Source organism: Quercus suber, unplaced genomic scaffold (assembly GCF_002906115.3).
Source record: "Quercus suber isolate HL8 unplaced genomic scaffold, Cork oak 2.0 scaffold_216, whole genome shotgun sequence".
Taxonomy (NCBI): domain Eukaryota; kingdom Viridiplantae; phylum Streptophyta; class Magnoliopsida; order Fagales; family Fagaceae; genus Quercus; species Quercus suber.
The window spans coordinates 1,097,393-1,114,819 of NW_027069674.1; the positions used below are offsets into that span (position 1 = coordinate 1,097,393).

General features: G+C 37.2%; 1 protein-coding gene across 2 annotated transcripts in view; it reads left to right on the forward strand.

Moving 5' to 3' along the window:
- Positions 1–15,404, forward strand: part of LOC112024609 (ABC transporter C family member 13) — a 78,939-nt gene extending 63,535 nt beyond the window's left edge. Inside the window, exons 30-36 of one of the 2 annotated variants that reach the window (XM_024057227.2) lie at positions 4,589–4,681; positions 4,865–4,975; positions 5,046–5,207; positions 5,357–5,544; positions 8,052–8,241; positions 13,705–13,872; positions 14,989–15,404. In XM_024057227.2, the coding sequence (XP_023912995.1) occupies positions 4,589–4,681; positions 4,865–4,975; positions 5,046–5,207; positions 5,357–5,544; positions 8,052–8,241; positions 13,705–13,872; positions 14,989–15,069 (993 nt within the window). In that variant the 3' untranslated portion in view covers positions 15,070–15,404. Of the gene's footprint in view, positions 1–4,588; positions 4,682–4,864; positions 4,976–5,045; positions 5,208–5,356; positions 5,545–8,051; positions 8,242–13,704; positions 13,873–14,988 lie in introns of those variants that run through there. The other variant, XM_065779749.1, reaches the window with a different exon arrangement.
- Positions 15,405–17,427: the final 2,023 nt, after the last annotated feature.

Here is a 17,427-nt window from a genome sequence, read left to right on the forward strand (position 1 = left end):
TTCTAACTCTTAATCCTGCACACATCTCAAAAATTGAAAATTCCAATGCACGATAACATTGTAGAATTGTACAAGATCAGCTATAGAAGAATCCTAAAAGCATTTGCATCGGTTCATGCAAAACTTATTGTCTATTTTAGCATAAAATCCTAATTTTTCTAATTGCATACTCACTTTTCAAAACACCCCACATTAGATTATTTATTTTACACTACATTTCATTAAAATATCAATTTTTCTTATTTTTTATTTTTATTGTTTCTCTATCTTCACACACAACAATCACCATCTATTTTTCTCTTTCATTCTCAGGATGCGTAAATAAATAATAAAAAACTAAATGCAAAATGAATAGTGTCAGTGTAAATTTACATTGTTATTGTAGCAACTAAGTATTTTTACACAACTTTCCATTATACAAGCAGACGCAAGTGCTCTTATTACGGCTAATTCCAAACAATTTGGGTTAGGACTCCTTAAGAATCGTATCTCCACATCACAAATACCACAAATCATATGCCAGAATTTCACTCTAGAACCATCCATTACCTGAAATTGAAGGTGCTTGGTGAAAGTCTCCCACCCGACTTATATTTTTCCACATGCTAACTCCATAAGAGCCTGTAACCGTTTTGGAACACCCCCCTTCCCCCCAACCAATACCATATTTTGCCTCAATCACCCTTTACCAAAACCCAATCACCCTGTGCCAAAATATATCTCTCCCTACCATATCTCCACAACCATTTCCCAATCAAGGTTTGATTGAATTTTTTCAAATTCCTTATGCCCACTGAAGAGGAGAATAAATATGAGACCATCTCACTAGGTGGATTTTGGAGTCTTCACCTAACCCACTCCATAAAAAATTTGTTGTAATTGTTCAATATGGTTAGCCACATCAATAGGAATAGGAAATAAAGACAGAAAGTAAGTAGGCAAACTAGAAAGAGTGCTCTTAATTAACATAACATTACCTTTCTTAGATAAATACAAATGCTTCCACCTTGCCAATCTCTTTTCCATCCTATTAATAATAGGATTTCATATTGTCTTCTCTTTGCATTTGACACCCAAAGGAAAAGCCAAATACTTCATTGGAAGTGTCACATGTTTGCAATCTAGAATGACCACCAACTCCTCCAAGTTAGTTACATTTGCCATAGAAAGCAGTTCTGACTTGTTCAAATTAATCTTCAATCCAGATACAGTAGTAAACCATGCAAGAATAGTCCTTTAGCTGGGCAATATGATGCATGTCAGCATCACAAACAATTAGTGTTTGCAAATAAAAGATGAGACACCATTATTCCTTTATTTTCTGAAGACCTATCAGGAATCCTACAATAAAGCATTTCGCATAGCAGCCTCTATCATACGGCTCAAACCTTCCATTACAATAGCAAAAAGCATTGGAGAAAGAGGATATCCTTGGTGTAAGCCCCTAGAACTCTTAAAAAAGCCACTTGGGCTATCATTAATCAATATAGATAAATGCACTGTAGAACTACAATACCTAATCCACCTCTTCCATTTCTTCAAAACCCACATCTCCTAAGCATATAGCTTAGAGAATCCCAATTGACATGGTCGTAGGTCTTTTCCACATCTAATTTACATAATAGCCCTGGAATTCTTGACTTCATACGACTATCCAAACATTCATTGGCAATGAGAACTAAGTCTTAAATTTGCCTATCTTTCACCAATGCATTTTGGAGGGTAGAAATAATATCCTGAAGCACCACCCTTAGTTTGTTGGTTAAAACCTTGGCAATAATCTTATACGCCTTGCCTATTAAATTAATAGGCCTAAATTCTTGGACCAGCATCCCTTATTTTGGGAATAAGGTAAATAAAGGTAGCATTGAGGATCTTTTGAAATTTACCGTGGGCATAAAAATTCTAAAAGATTTTCGTAATATCAACCTTCATCATTCTCCAGCAAGATTGGAAGAAGGCCAAAGAATATCCATCTAGGCCTAGAGCCTTATCACCATTAAAATTCTAAATCACCCCAAAAAATTATTCTTCTTCAAACTGTATTTCCAACCACTCAACTTTTTCCACGGGGATGCTAAAATCCATGACATCCACAAAAAGGCTGTGGAAATCATCCTCAATGTACAGACTATGATAAAACTACATAATACATTCATAAATAGTTGTTGGATCTGTAGTCAATTCTCCATCTACTAAAAGATTAGTTATAGTATTACGTCGCCTATCAGAATTTGCCACTCTTGGAAAACTTCAGTATTTTTATCCCCCTTAGCCAAAGAACTCTAGACTTCTGTCTCGCACTAATCTCCTCCAAAACAATGGTTTCAAGCTCTATGCGATCTTTTTCCAAGTTCTCATCGTCATTTAGATCACTGCTCTCCTCAATAGTATCCAGTTCATCAAGTGCATTAAATATCTGCTTTCTCTTAATTTCCACATTCCTAAACTCTTCCTCATTCCATTTTTTCAAATCTGACTTAAAAGCTTTCAATTTATTTGCGACTCTATAACTTGGATGCCCTTGAATCTAGTAGGAACCCCAACAAGATTTTACCTGGGAAGCACGGGTGCGGCAATTTGGTCGCCACACCCTTGTCGGACACTTCGATGATGTGGTTGCACGTGCGTCCTAAACGATTATTTATTTATTTATTTTAAATCCTGAAACGCATCATGGTGGAGGAAGAAAAGAACAAAAACACACCGTGCTGCAAGCTACCAAATGATCTGAAATAAAAAAGGAGAAGAAGAAGAAGAAGAAAACAAAAAATTAGAGCGCAAAAAATTAGAGCCGTGGTGGAGTAAGCTAAGTTTTAGTTGGGTTTGAAACTTTCTTCTTCAGTTTCTGAAACAAAATAGGAGTGATGAGAGATTTTGAAATAAAGTTGAATAGGAGTGGAGAAGTAATGCACATGGCAGGTAGTGAAGTAGGGTTTAGGTGAAAAGGTAGCTTCCTGGAAGATTCCTAGTCCAATAATGTTTGTTTATTTACAAAAATACCCAAAATTGATTTTTAAAATAACAAATCTAATCACTTTATTGTTATGGTATTTCTTTTAAAACACTATATTACCTTCATTAAATGATATTACATTCATTAATTTATATCATTTGGCTTAAGAATAACAATGACTAATAATATTTTTTATTAATTACCAAAAATAAATAAATAAATATATATAGAAAATATAAATAAAAATATATTTAATAATTAATTTATAAACGTATTCCACCGCATCTGTGTCCTACTTTTTCAAAAAGTGCCCTGTTGTCGTGCCGGATTTGCACTCGTATCCATGCTGATGCTTACTAGGATATTACTTTCTGCACAAAACCCTCAGCCTTGAGCCACATGTTTTCAAATCTGAAAGGATAGTAGCTTCTTTGGAATCTACCACAATCCAAGAGAATTGGAAAGTGGTCAAACATAAGGTTGGGCAGCCTTCATTGATAAACATTGGGCAATTGAACCTCCCAATCCGTTGAGAACGAAAGCGGTTAATTCTAGATCTTGAGACCTGTGCAGGGGTATTCTAGGAAGCGTGGATACTTCATTTAGGGTACCATACTTGTGTCGTATTCGTGTCATACCGATGTAGTACCGGCCGTTTTATGTTATAATTTTTTAAAAATTACTTGTGTCACTGTGTCGTATTGTGTTTGTGTCCGTGGATTCTAGGGGGTATTAGACCAAGTGAAAGAGTCTCCTTCCAAAGGTAAATCAATTAGACCATGAGCTGAGATGAAATCAGAAAAATCAAACATAGCTTGAAAATCATGTTGAAATCACCTCCAACACACCATGATACGTTCCACCAACTAATTAATCCAGACATTTCCTCCCAAAGAAACCTCCTATCCTTATATGTATTAGGCCCATAAATCCGTGAATGCTCATTTGAATTGATTCACCATTTTTTAATCTACAAGACATTGAAAATTGACCGACAGCTTCCTCCATCTTATCCACTACCCTCCTATCTCACATCAAAGGAATACCCCCTGATAGAATAGGGTCAAAATCTTATTTACTCTGAATCTGTATTCATTAGAGACTTCATCCATAGACTGAAGCTTTTTGTCCTATATAATACTCCCTCTGTCCCATGGCAGTTTTTCTCTTTCAGAAAGTCAATAGCTGTAACTTAAGAATGGCCGGAGGAATAATTAGAGAGAAATATATGCTTTTTGTGTAAGAGTAGGATCTTCTAGAGTTCCTAGGATAATTCAACCATAGACCTCATAAATTTTAAACATTCATTGTTAAATGCGTGGTTTAGACTTTGTCTAGATGTTGGCATTTAAGAAAACATTAATCGACACTATTTTGGTACTTATTTGAGTTATTGATGATGTGGTAAAATCTAACCCACTCATTTAACGAAGAACGGTTAGGATTTTAGAAACTCTATAGTGGAATTAAGAATTCTAGAGGATCTCAATCATGTGGTGTAGAATGATAGTTATAACTTGCGATTGACTTTTCAAAAAACATGATACAATTAAAATAGAAAAGGAAAATTTTCATGCAATGTGCTTAGTGGTGGGATAATAGACTAATATGTGACCGGTCATCTTCTTCTAGTTGTTAGCAGCATCTATCATCTCATTTGTTGCCCTGATGGCTGTTATTGGATCTCATCATGGTTTACCAATTAGTGTTGGCACCCCAGGACTGGTATGTTCTTCTGCCTCTCATATTTCTTCAACTTGTCCTATTACAGTTCAATTCCTTGTACCTATAATATTCTGTTTTTTTATTATTTTATTTTTAGAGCCTATAATTATATAGTGTTGTACTGGAATTATTTCCATACATTGTGAGGCCACAAAGAATTGAAAATGCGATGTTCTTTTACAGGTAGGATTGGCTCTCTCCTATGCAGCTCCAATTGTGTCTTTGTTGGGGAGCTTTTTAACAAGTTTTACTGAAACAGAGAAGGAAATGGTTTCTGTTGAAAGAGCTCTTCAGGTACTAGGGTAGATCTCCTTTGTTAGATACTTTCTTTCTGATAACTTACGTTTGATTGTATTCTCTGTAGTATATGGACATTCCTCAAGAGGAATTGCATGGATGCCAAGCCTTAAATCCAGATTGGTCACATCAAGGAGTAATTGAATTTCACAATGTTACATTGAGATACTTGCCATCTCTTCCGGCTGCACTTTGTGATATTAATTTTACAGTTGGGGAGGGGATGCAGGTCAGCATTGTATACCCAACTAGATCTTGATGATTTAATTTTATGCAGGATTTGGATTTAGTAACTAAATTCAGTTAAAAAGCGTCAAATCCTTTTACTAAAATTATTCTTACCAAGTTGTTAACATTTTTCCCTTGATCCTTTTTCAGGTTGGGATCATTGGAAGAACAGGTGCTGGAAAATCTAGTGTCTTGAATGCCCTTTTCCGTCTTACCCCAATATGTACAGGATATATTTTGGTGGATGGGATAAACATAGCTGATGTTCCTGTTAGAGAACTCCGTACACATTTTTCTGTTGTGCCTCAGAGTCCATTCTTATTTGAAGGATCAGTAAGGTAATCTGGAAAAATGTTACCATACCTTTCATTCAATTTTGTTGATCATTTGTTTGTTTGATTTAATTCCCTTGGATGTTGTTCTTTGTTTCAGATATATTTATATTTTTTGGAGAAAAATGCCAAAAAAAAAAAAAAAAAAAACCTGAAATTTTGGTCAAATGAAATTAACCTTGTCCTTTTAGTTTGCAATTTGAAACTTCTGAATTTCATTGATGGTTCAAATCAATCCTTCTGCTACCACCCTGTTAATGTAATGGACGGTTTGCATGTGATAGCATGTTAATTAAAATTTAACTGAAAAAATCGTTTTAAAACTCGTGATTTTAAAATTTAACTGAAAAAATTGTTTTAAAACTCATGATTTTTTTTTTCCACTCTCCCTCTCTTTTTGTCCCACCACCATACAACCCCACCCAAACCAGCAATTCCAGCCTGCAGCCAAATCCTCCTCAACTATAAGACCCACAAAACCCACAAATCAAACTAGCAAACCTGAAAACTCCAAATCAAACCCCTACATCATCAAATCTGCTTTTCACAGTCCTCAGCCATCCTGAGAAAACTTCAAAGCCCCCAATACAACCATGGTGAACAAGAACCAATGAAAGATCACATTAATGTAGCTTGACTCTGTTTCAGTTGAGAATATCAGGATTTTCTTCAGCTTTGTTGCTCAATATTCCCATGAATTGTAATTGTTTTTCCATCTATTTTTCTGAACCTTGGCAAGTGGTTTTGCAGTAGACACGGCTACTTATTGTGTCACACCATCCCCCGCGCTACAATTGAATGAGTCAACTGTTTGTGCCAGATTTATGGGTTCTGTGGGTTTTATGGTAGATGACGATTTGGCTGGGACTTGGTGGTTATGGTGGGCTTGTGTGGTGGTGGGGGAAATGAGAGGGAAAGAGGAGAAAGATAAGGGGGAGGGATAAAAGGGGAATTTTCATTTAATGAGTTTAAAAACAACTTGAAAAAAAAAAAAATTGATCATTTGTTTGTTTGATTTAATTCCTTGGATGTTGTTCTTTGTTTCAGATATATTTATATTTTTTGGAGAAAAATGCCAAAAAAAAAAAAAAAAAAAAACCTGAAATTTTGGTCAAATGAAATTAACCTTGTCCTTTTAGTTTGCAATTTGAAACTTCTGAATTTCATTGATGGTTCAAATCAATCCTTCTGCTACCACCCTGTTAATGTAATGGACGGTTTGCATGTGATAGCATGTTAATTAAAATTTAACTGAAAAAATCGTTTTAAAACTCGTGATTTTAAAATTTAACTGAAAAAATTGTTTTAAAACTCATGATTTTTTTTTTCCACTCTCCCTCTCTTTTTGTCCCACCACCATACAACCCCACCCAAACCAGCAATTCCAGCCTGCAGCCAAATCCTCCTCAACTATAAGACCCACAAAACCCACAAATCAAACTAGCAAACCTGAAAACTCCAAATCAAACCCCTACATCATCAAATCTGCTTTTCACAGTCCTCAGCCATCCTGAGAAAACTTCAAAGCCCCCAATACAACCATGGTGAACAAGAACCAATGAAAGATCACATTAATGTAGCTTGACTCTGTTTCAGTTGAGAATATCAGGATTTTCTTCAGCTTTGTTGCTCAATATTCCCATGAATTGTAATTGTTTTTCCATCTATTTTTCTGAACCTTGGCAAGTGGTTTTGCAGTAGACACGGCTACTTATTGTGTCACACCATCCCCCGCGCTACAATTGAATGAGTCAACTGTTTGTGCCAGATTTATGGGTTCTGTGGGTTTTATGGTAGATGACGATTTGGCTGGGACTTGGTGGTTATGGTGGGCTTGTGTGGTGGTGGGGGAAATGAGAGGGAAAGAGGAGAAAGATAAGGGGGAGGGATAAAAGGGGAATTTTCATTTAATGAGTTTAAAAACAACTTGAAAAAAAAAAAAAACAAATTTTAAAATAGTTTTTTATTAAATTTTTGTTGCATGCTATGTATGTGCATAGCATTTTCCATGTGATGGTAATGGAGTACAAATAGTAACAGAAATGTCATTTTATACAAGAGTCCGAATCTGGTATGGGTTGTAAAACTCATGTTTTACATCATTCAATAAGAGATTGTCATATCAGCATTTTACATAAAATTCAATCCATCCTATCAGACTTAATAAAATCTTAATAAACTCCTAATTTGGTTGGATTTATGTATGAGTATTAGAATTAATTGGATGTGGTTGTGCTTATTCTTATATATGTGATAAGATGATGTGGCAAGTTGGGATTGGAGGGGTAAAACATAGGTTTTACGCCACATCCTTACAAAATTTAATCTCTTTGTACAATTATCGAAGTTCAGAGGTTCTTAGTTTCAAATGTTCAATGGTTTCTAATTTCAAATTAAAAGGTTTGGGGTCTATTTGATTTTGACCCAATATTCAGGGAATGTTTTTACATTTTTCCCTATTATTTATGTTGTGGTTTCATTATAGCAACCATTGTTTTCTTTCAAATTTCTAGGGATAATCTAGATCCATTCCGGGTAAGCAATGACTTCAAAATTTGGGAGGTTCTGGAGAAATGCCATGTCAAGGATGATGTAGAAGCAGCTGGTGGGCTAGATATTCATGTGAAGGGAGCTGGGACGTCATTTTCTGTTGGGCAACGGCAGCTGCTTTGCCTTGCACGAGCACTTCTCAAGTCTACAAAGGTCATATTTTTCTGATGAACAATGTTAGGGCGACAACTATTTACACAAATTTTGTCATAGCTCGTTACGTGATGAGTTGTGAGTGGCGGAAGTGTGAACCCACCACTTTCTCCAACACTCACAACTCGCCATGTGGTGAGTTGCGGCAAAAGTGGTGAACTTTGTTGTGGTCTTAGCATTTTTCTTTTTTGATTGGGTGTGCCAAGTCTTTCTAAGGTTAAACACTTATAAATTTCTTGATAGTATAGTATTAGAGAATTTAGGGAATTTTAATGTTTTTAAAACTTAAAAACAATTACCCCATTCTTGTATGATTTAAAATAATATTGAGAACTAAATTTGGTTTCCATGTCTCCTAGATGACCGTCCCCAGCCTGGAAAAATGATAGCTTCAACTCAATTGTTAATTCCAGAGTTTTTTATTTTATTTTTTTGATGCATTCATTTGCAATAATTCTGTGTACTTGAGGGTCATGTTAAACTTAACTGATTTTTCTTCACTAGTGCTTCCTTATCAAATCTTCTATTTCTTACCTCCCCCATTTGGTGTAGTAAAAACCAAGTCAGAAATCCGAGCTTCTTGAGTCACGACACTGGCAAAAAACTCTGGATACAAATCTTTCAAAGAAAGAGGACCGCTCCAAGATTTGTACCAGAACCAAATGCGATTACCCTCTTCTGCCACATACACCACATGACCAAGGAAATGACCAAAGAAACTCTTTGCACCTTTCCTAATGTTCTTCAACATCCCATAGCCATGAGACCCTCTAACAACTCTATTGCACCAACCTCCACTAGCCTCCCCAAAACAACAAAAACCACTTCCCAAGCAAAGCTTGGTTAAACAGCCCAAACCTTCGGATTCCCAAACCTCCTGCCTCCATTGGCCAAACAACCTTTTCCCAAGCAACAAGTGGATATCTAAAAACTTCAGTAGATCTCCCCCAAAGGAAATTCCTCTGAATCCTCTCTAATCTGTCCGCTACATGTTATGGAATAGTAAACAGAAAAATAATTAGTGGGAAGGCTTGATAGAGTTCTCTTCAATAAACTAAGCACTTTAATAAAGTAAGCCTACCCCCTTTTGACAAAAATGACTGCTTCTAATTTGAGATATTTTTCTCCATCTTTTCTATAATAGGGTTCCAAATAGGCATACCCAAGTAAGTCATGGGCAAACAGCCAACCTTACAACATAAAATACGAGCCAGAGCATCCAAATTTCCAACCTCACCAACTGGCACAATCTCACTCTTACCAACATTTACTTTCAAGCCTGTGACAGCTTCAAAGAAAATCAACACCATCTGAATATATAATAATTGCTCTCAAGGATGCCTCACAAAAAAGTATTGTCAGCATACAAAAGATGAGAAATAAGCAAACCTCCTCGCGCATTAGGTCTTGCTTGGAAACCACTAAGAAAACCTCCCTCTTTTGTCCTCTTCTGTAGCCTACTCAGCACCTCCATCACCAACTGGAAAAGGAGTGGAGATAAAGGGTCCCTTTGATGAAGACTGCGAGAACGGCCAAAAAACCAGTTGGAGTCCCATTAATAAGCACTAAAAAATGTACCATTGAAATACACGCCTTCATCCATCGCCCCCACTTCTCCCCAAAACCCATCCTCTCCATAAGGTAAAACAAAGCACTCCAATTCACGTGATCATAAGCCTTCTCAATATCCAATTTGATAATCACACTTGGGATACCACTTTTCAATCTACTATCCAAGCATTCGTTTGCAATGAGAACAGAGTCAAGAATCTGTCTTCCCCCAACAAAGGAATTCTAAGAGTTGGATATAAGTTTATCCAACACATCATAGCCTATGAGCCAACACCATTGACAAATGTTTGTACAAATTGCTCACAAGGCTAATAGGACAAAAGTCTTTAATATTAAATGCATTGATCTTCTTGGGTATTAAACACAGAAAGGTGGCATTGAGAGATTTCTCAAAGATGTATTGTCTATGAAAGTCTGCAAAGAAAGCTATAACATCTCTCTCAAGCACACACTAACACTTTTGAAAGAAAGCCATGGTAAAGCTATTAGGACTAGGAGCCTTATCACCCTCAGCGTCTCGAAGAGACGCAATGATATCCTCCTTTTCAAACTCCCTTTCTAGTGAAAGTTGATTGGAATCATCTAAACTAGCAAACTTTAACCCATCAATAGTGGGCCTCCAAGATTCAAACTCCTAATATAAATTCTTATAAAAACTCACCACCTGATCTTGAATATCATACCTTGCCTCAAACATAATGCCCTTAACCTCCACACCCCTTGTAGTATTGGTGCTCATCTATGAAAAAACCTTGTATTATGATCCCCCTCTTTTAAAAACAGACCTTTTGATTTCTACCTCCATGAAATCTCCTCCAAGGAGGCTAAATACGCAATATCGGCCTTGACCTCAGTTCTTCTTGTTCTATTTATCGGAGACAAACCTTGCATCCCTTCTCTTGAATCTAGAACCAGAAGCTTAGACAACAAACATTTTTTCCTAAAAGAAACGTCCCCAAAAACATGTTTATTCCAATGTTTTAAGTCTCCTTTAAAAGCCTTGAATTTATAGGCTAGAACATAACTAGGAGGCCCCACAAAATGATATCCGTTCCGCCAACACCGAACTCGATCCACAAAACCCTTCACTTTAAGCTACATATTTTCAAATTTAAAGGAACTCTTCCCCCTCAACATATCACCTGCGTCCACAAGAAGAGGACAATGATCTGATACCACATGAGGGAGAGGCCTTTGGGTAAGATCCAAGAGGTGATTCTCCCAGTCTTGAAACCACGTAAACTTACCCCAACCAAAGGTAGATCAACCAAAAAATTCCTCTCAATAAAGTTCAAGAATTTGAACATGACTGGACTAAAAGAAATACAACCAAGTCACTCTACTTTATATCTGATGATGTTGAAATCACCGAAGACATACCAAGCCGAACTCCACCTTGCTCTCACTTTTTCAAGTTCTGCTCACAAAGTGTCCCTAAGTCCAGCAACAGTTGGACCATACACCCCTACAAATCTAAACAAACCCATCTGCCACACCCTTCAACAAGATAGAAACAGAAAAACTACCAATCATGTAATCAATTTTCTCATACAGCCTTTTATCCCGAGTCAAGAGAACTCCCCCTGCTTTGTGAACAGCATCCAAAGCTACCCAATCTACCAAAGGGCTACCCCAAAGACTTTTCATAACAGAAGAATTGGTACAGTCCAATTTAGTTTTATGAAAACACACGACATCACACTTCCACTCCTTGAGTAAATTCTTCACAGTATCCCTTTTATGAGGATTGTTTAATCCTCTCACATTCCAAGATAAGAGTTTCAACTTCATGGACAACGATCTGAGCCCATCCCAATGGAATTCACATTCCCTCTGGTTCGTCTACCAGATTGCTCATCATAATTAACAGTAGAAACTAAATTCCATAATTCCCTTATACCTTCTCTAGTTGAAGTAGAAGTAGGACAAAGACTACCTGCAGCAGCTTGTCTTTCCCACACCTTCTCAAGTTGTTTAAAGAAAGAAATACACTGCCTCTCACTGGTATCAATAGAAAAACCCACGAATTTATCAAAGCTCTTAATCATCCTTCTCACCTAAACTGAAGGTTCCAAGTCATACCCCGCAAAAGAGTCAGCCTCCTCTGTTATTAAATCCAGACCCCCATTAGGATCCCATTGAGCCAAAGGTACAAAATCCAAAGAATTCTAATCTTCCTCAGCTTACCTGAACCCATGAAATTGTCCCAATTAACAATAGAGTGTCATCTTCGTTTGGATCAAAAAGAACTGTTGATGGCGAAGCATGAAAACCGATATCGACGTCGGAGAACCCACTTTGAAGAAGCAACAGATTCGGTGAAGTCGAAAAGCCCATTGGAGCTGGAAAACAGCAAACCCACCTCAGGCCCAGTGACTGGACGTCCCACAATTGGACTATCAGCGGTTGTAGCGACAAAAACTAGTCCACGTACTACCTGCCGCTACTTGGAGGGCCCCCAGAAGAAGCGCCGACAGCCACAGCCACATCAAGGTCTCTGTCGGACCCCACCCACCTCGTCGGAGCTTGGAGACACCATTGGTGGCTTCTCGGCTAACGTTGTGGGAGCCCGATCCTTCATCCATCTCCAACGAGCTTAGAAGGTTATATTTCTCCAAGCGTTTAAAAACACCGGGTTGGGCCTATTGGGTTTCGACCCGTTGCTCATGTTGGTCTTGATTAACAGTAAGCCCAAGCCCAGTGGTTTAAAGACTTGACCATTCTTTGCATTTTTGGGTTGGACGTAATTGGCCCAACTAACCATAAGTCGGCCTACTCCTTCTAAAGGTGTAGAAGTAATGGGCCTAGGTCCATTTAACAAATGTTACACGCATGGGGCGCCCAGATTTGAAGTGAGTTGGAAAATTTTATTTTTGAATAAAATCAAATCCCCAAATCTTTCCTTCTGATTTAAATTGCCAAATAGATTTGGAAACTGCTTCTCCAATCATAAATCACTTCCTGATTTCACGTGCCTATTAAATTCTTCCCAAACTTGATTCCTTGGATTGCCTGTAGATTTTCCAAACCCACCACCACCAGCAATTACTCATTCCCTGGCCTAGAAGCTGACTTTCTCTAGAAAAAATCTCGTGAATTCACTTCAAGAAAAGTCAGCCATCACATGCACACAACCACGTCTTGCCCGATTATGATTCTTTGACATTTCTACCAAAATACCACCTGTGTTCGACCTACTTGAAAACTCCAAGATTTTATAAGTCTCATAAAACCGTTTGAAAAATGTTGCTTGCTAAAATCCCAACGACATAGAACCATGATGCTTGCCTCGTTTTTCACCGATGGAATATGAATCCATACGACTCCCATCAAAAGCCAACAAGAATGCCTTTGAGTCAATGCAAAAAGATACAGAGTTCTGCACTGCCCCCCCTGTTTTAGAAGAAGGCTTAGCTTTTGTAGAATGGGGATTGGGAAGAGCTTTTGTTGGATGCTGTAGCAAAGAAGGTTTGGGGTTCAAATCTTATAAGGGTAGGGAGGGTTGGGCCGGTGTATAGTGAGGTATGTACTGACCAAACTGACTTGGCCAGTGGAGAGGTTGTTGGAGAGAGATAGGATGTGAAGGGAAGAAATATTGTGGGGTGGGGAGAAAATTTGGGGGAGCATAGGAAGGGAAGGCTTGTGCATTTGGACAAGGTGGTGCTAGTGGATGTTGTGGGAAAGAAGAAGGGAATGATGGTGACGGGAATTGTATAGGGAACCACAGGAAGAGTTTTGTGGTGGAGGGAGGGGTCGGGGTGGAGGGGAAAGGGTGGGAGCACTCATATTGCTTAATCATGGCGCTTATGCATGTGTGTTTGTCTTTATATTTTTGTTGGATGAGGAGGAGAATAATATGTAGAGAAATACTGACAATATTAAGATTTACAGGTACTGTGTTTGGACGAGTGCACAGCTAGTGTAGACACTCAAACCGCTTCAGTAATACAAAATGCCATATCTACTGAATGCAGAGGCATGACAGTGATCACAATTGCTCACCGCATTTCCATGGTATTGAACATGGACAACATCCTGATTCTTGACCGTGGGATCCTGGTATACTTATTTTGTTCTATCTCTGTATTTGTCAGTGTACCCTGCATGTATGGTTTTTATTTATTTATTTATTTATTTTTATTGTCAGATTTATTTGTTTTCTACCCAGCAGCTCTATTTGTAATGCTAGAATTTAGGTAACATTGTCTTGTGGAGTCAACTATGATAGCAAGCTTATGAATGATGAGAATAGGTTCAACTAAGAACTCAACTGGACACATAATCTTTCCTTTCTACTTCTGGGTTGAAACTACAAATTTATTGAATTTAATGAACCAAATTTTTTGATTGCACTCAAAGTAGACAGTTGGTTTTCATATTCCCTTACTAAAATCGAGGAAGATATGAAGAAAGTAGGCTCTCTTTTACAATCAACTTTTATTAGTTCTTTGATTACTCAATTTGCTGCCTTATAGGGATGCATCAGGGGAGATTAGATAAAACTAGCTTTGTTATCTCTGACCAACTGCTATATAGACATTATGTCTCCCTGAAACCAAGTACAAAACTTGCTTAGTGAGGATTAGGTCACAGGTTTACTGTGATAGTTAACTTTATAGATATCTTTATTGGTTTGGTTTTTCTGTTTATTTATTAATTTTCTTGGTTAATGTTGTTGGAATTCTTACCTAATCATTGTTAATTAAATTTTTTGTTAATAAAAAATATTTACACAACATTATGTAGAAATATCCAAAGTAGATTAATCATTTATCAATGAAATCTTCTATTAAGAAGTTTCAGTACAGATATTAGGTATCTGGATTTAAAATACATCTAAAAAATTGGTAAACAAATTTGTGTGTACTATGCCTTAATATCAAAGTTAGTAACCTTGCCAAGAGCCTTGTGGCTCAGTGGCAGCTTGACATATATCTCTACTGCCCTCTTCAACCAAATTGGTGATCAAATTTACGGACCTTTCTCTTTATTCTTCCCCACAATCGATAGCTGATATATAGTTTCAGTATGCACTTTACAAATCTTTTATGAATTTGATTATATCCTTAAAATGCCATCTAGTGTTTTAGCTAATTATTAGTCTTTGGTTATATGTTTCTTTTTTACTTTGTATTTCATTAACCTACTAAAATCTTGTTCCCTGCCGTCACATAGGTTGAACAGGGTAACCCACAGGTTCTCCTACAAGATAAGTTCTCGAGATTTTCGGGTTTTGCTAAGGCTTCTAGCATGTGAATACTCAACAAGTGCTATCGCACTCAAGTGCTGACAACATGCACTCTGATATTTTAGTTTACAATACGGATCAAATTTGTATTGTAAATTGGTTCAAAATCGTTAATGGAATTGGGTCCCTTATCATTTGCAACGAGGAAAATTCAACATTGGTTTGAAAGTGATCACTTACCAATTACGACCATAGTAGTCACCTGAGAATTCCAGTGAATTTGTGCATAAATTTTAAGGATATGTTGTTTTCAGCTAGTCTGCTTATTGTGTAAGTCAATACCTGAAACAATGTAACTTGTTGACAATCTTACTAAATGCCTACAACCCTACAACATGCTAAATCGTTATCTGAGCATTAGCATTGGGGGTGTAAAACCTCCTGTTGCTATTTTAGCAACCCACCCACAATTGAACTTCACCCAGATGTGGATTGCTAAAATTTTTTAGCAATCATGAATGGTAAGAGCACTAGCATCCGGGGATGCCAAAAAAAATAAAAAAAAAAACCTGTTTTGCCTCCTCAAACATCACTTTATCTATTTTACCAACCTACTTTATAACTCACTTTACATCCCAATTTTTATTTTTATATACAACTTAATAAAATAATATAAAACACCCCCAATTGTTATTTTACAACCTAAGATGGTCCACTCCATCCGGGTTTGTATACTTAAATTTTTTTTTAACATATGAATAGTAAGATTACATATATGCAACCTTAGAGCACTAGCATTCGAGAACGCAAAAAAAAAAAAAAAAAAAAAACATATTTTACATTCACAAAAATTACTTTATTTATTTTACCAATACATTTACAACTCACTTTACATCTCATTTTTTTTTTTTTTTTTTTTACATGCAACTTAATAAAATAATATAACTACGAAATAAAATAATATAAACAGTACTTTATGAGAGAGAGAGAGGAGAAAAGTTGACAAGAAAGGGAGGCAGCCGACAAGTGAGAAGAAAAAAATAATTAAAAAAGGCAAGCAATTGCTACAGTGGGGTTGTATAAATACAGCCCCACTGTAGCGGTTGCAAATGCTTTTAGATATAGCAACCTGGTTGGAGTTTGTTTTTGTGGATTTGGTGGGTAAAATAGCAATTTGGGGGGTTTTACACCCTCCAATGCTAATGCTCACTATTCATTAGTTGTAAAGAAAAAACAAGATAATATTTAGAGCTTGTTTGGATGAAGAGAGTTTTGAGATATCACTCAGTTTTTTGTTTTTATTGTCTAAATCGTGTGAGTCCCGCCTGTTTTCAAAACTCAGCACTTGTTTGGACTTGTTTTAAATCACCGTTTTCATCACTCGGTTTCTCAAGAAAATGGATGTGAGTGACCAAAATTGAAAACAGGTTTCACCTGTTTTCAAGACTCAAAAACTGAGTTTCAGTGGCAAGTCGGTAAATTAGATGAAGTTGTGAGCCCCTTACCAGTGCATTGTCGCATTAGAGTCAGGCTTTGGTTATTACTGTTGCCTCTTCTTATTTTCATTTCCCTCTTCATCCCCAGCGAGCTAGCTCCATGACGAACACTCCGCGATCAAAGCACTGAACAAGGCTTGAGAAAATGTTAACTGGGTTCTGCTTAATGTTTGAAATCACCATCTGGGTTTTGCTTAATTTTTGAAATTACCATCTAGGTTTAGCTTAATTTGTGAAAATGCCATCTAGGTTTTGCTTAATTCGTGAAAATGCTATCTGGGTTTTGCTAAATTTGTGAAATTGCCATCTGGGTTTCAGAGTTGTGGTCAGGGGTGGAAGGATTGGTTAAGACAACAGAGAGAGTGGCGATGAAGAGAAGCGAGAACATGGTGGAGACGAAGATCCGGAAAGAGAAGAAGCTCCGAAGACTAAGTCCACCGAGACAGAATCCTCCTCTGCCGCCGCCGCCTCAGCTTCCTCTGACAGCAACAGCCATTCAGATCCAACTTCCCAGATTAAATGGGTATTGCGGAAGGGAAAATGAAACAAGATTAAAAAGGAAGAAGAGGAAGAAGGGGTATTGTGGGAGGTGACTTTGCTTTTGGCTTTATGGGAAACGAAGCATTTTCTGGGAAAGTATAAAAGAGGAGGAAGAGCTGAAGAGAAAAAGGGACGCGAGAGCTTACCAGAAATCTTCTGTGCAATGTCAGTCTCGTGGGCTCCACCATTTTGGCAAAAAGTGGAGTTCAACCCTGAGTTTGAGTGATGAGTTTTCAAACCAAACAAGAGTTTTTGACTTTTTCATTGATACTGGGTTTGAGTGATGAATAATGAGTGATGAGTAATGGGGATGAAAATTGAGTGATGAGTGACCATTTCTTTTTAACCAAACAAGCCCTTAATCTTATGGTTTTGTGTGAAGAGAAAAAG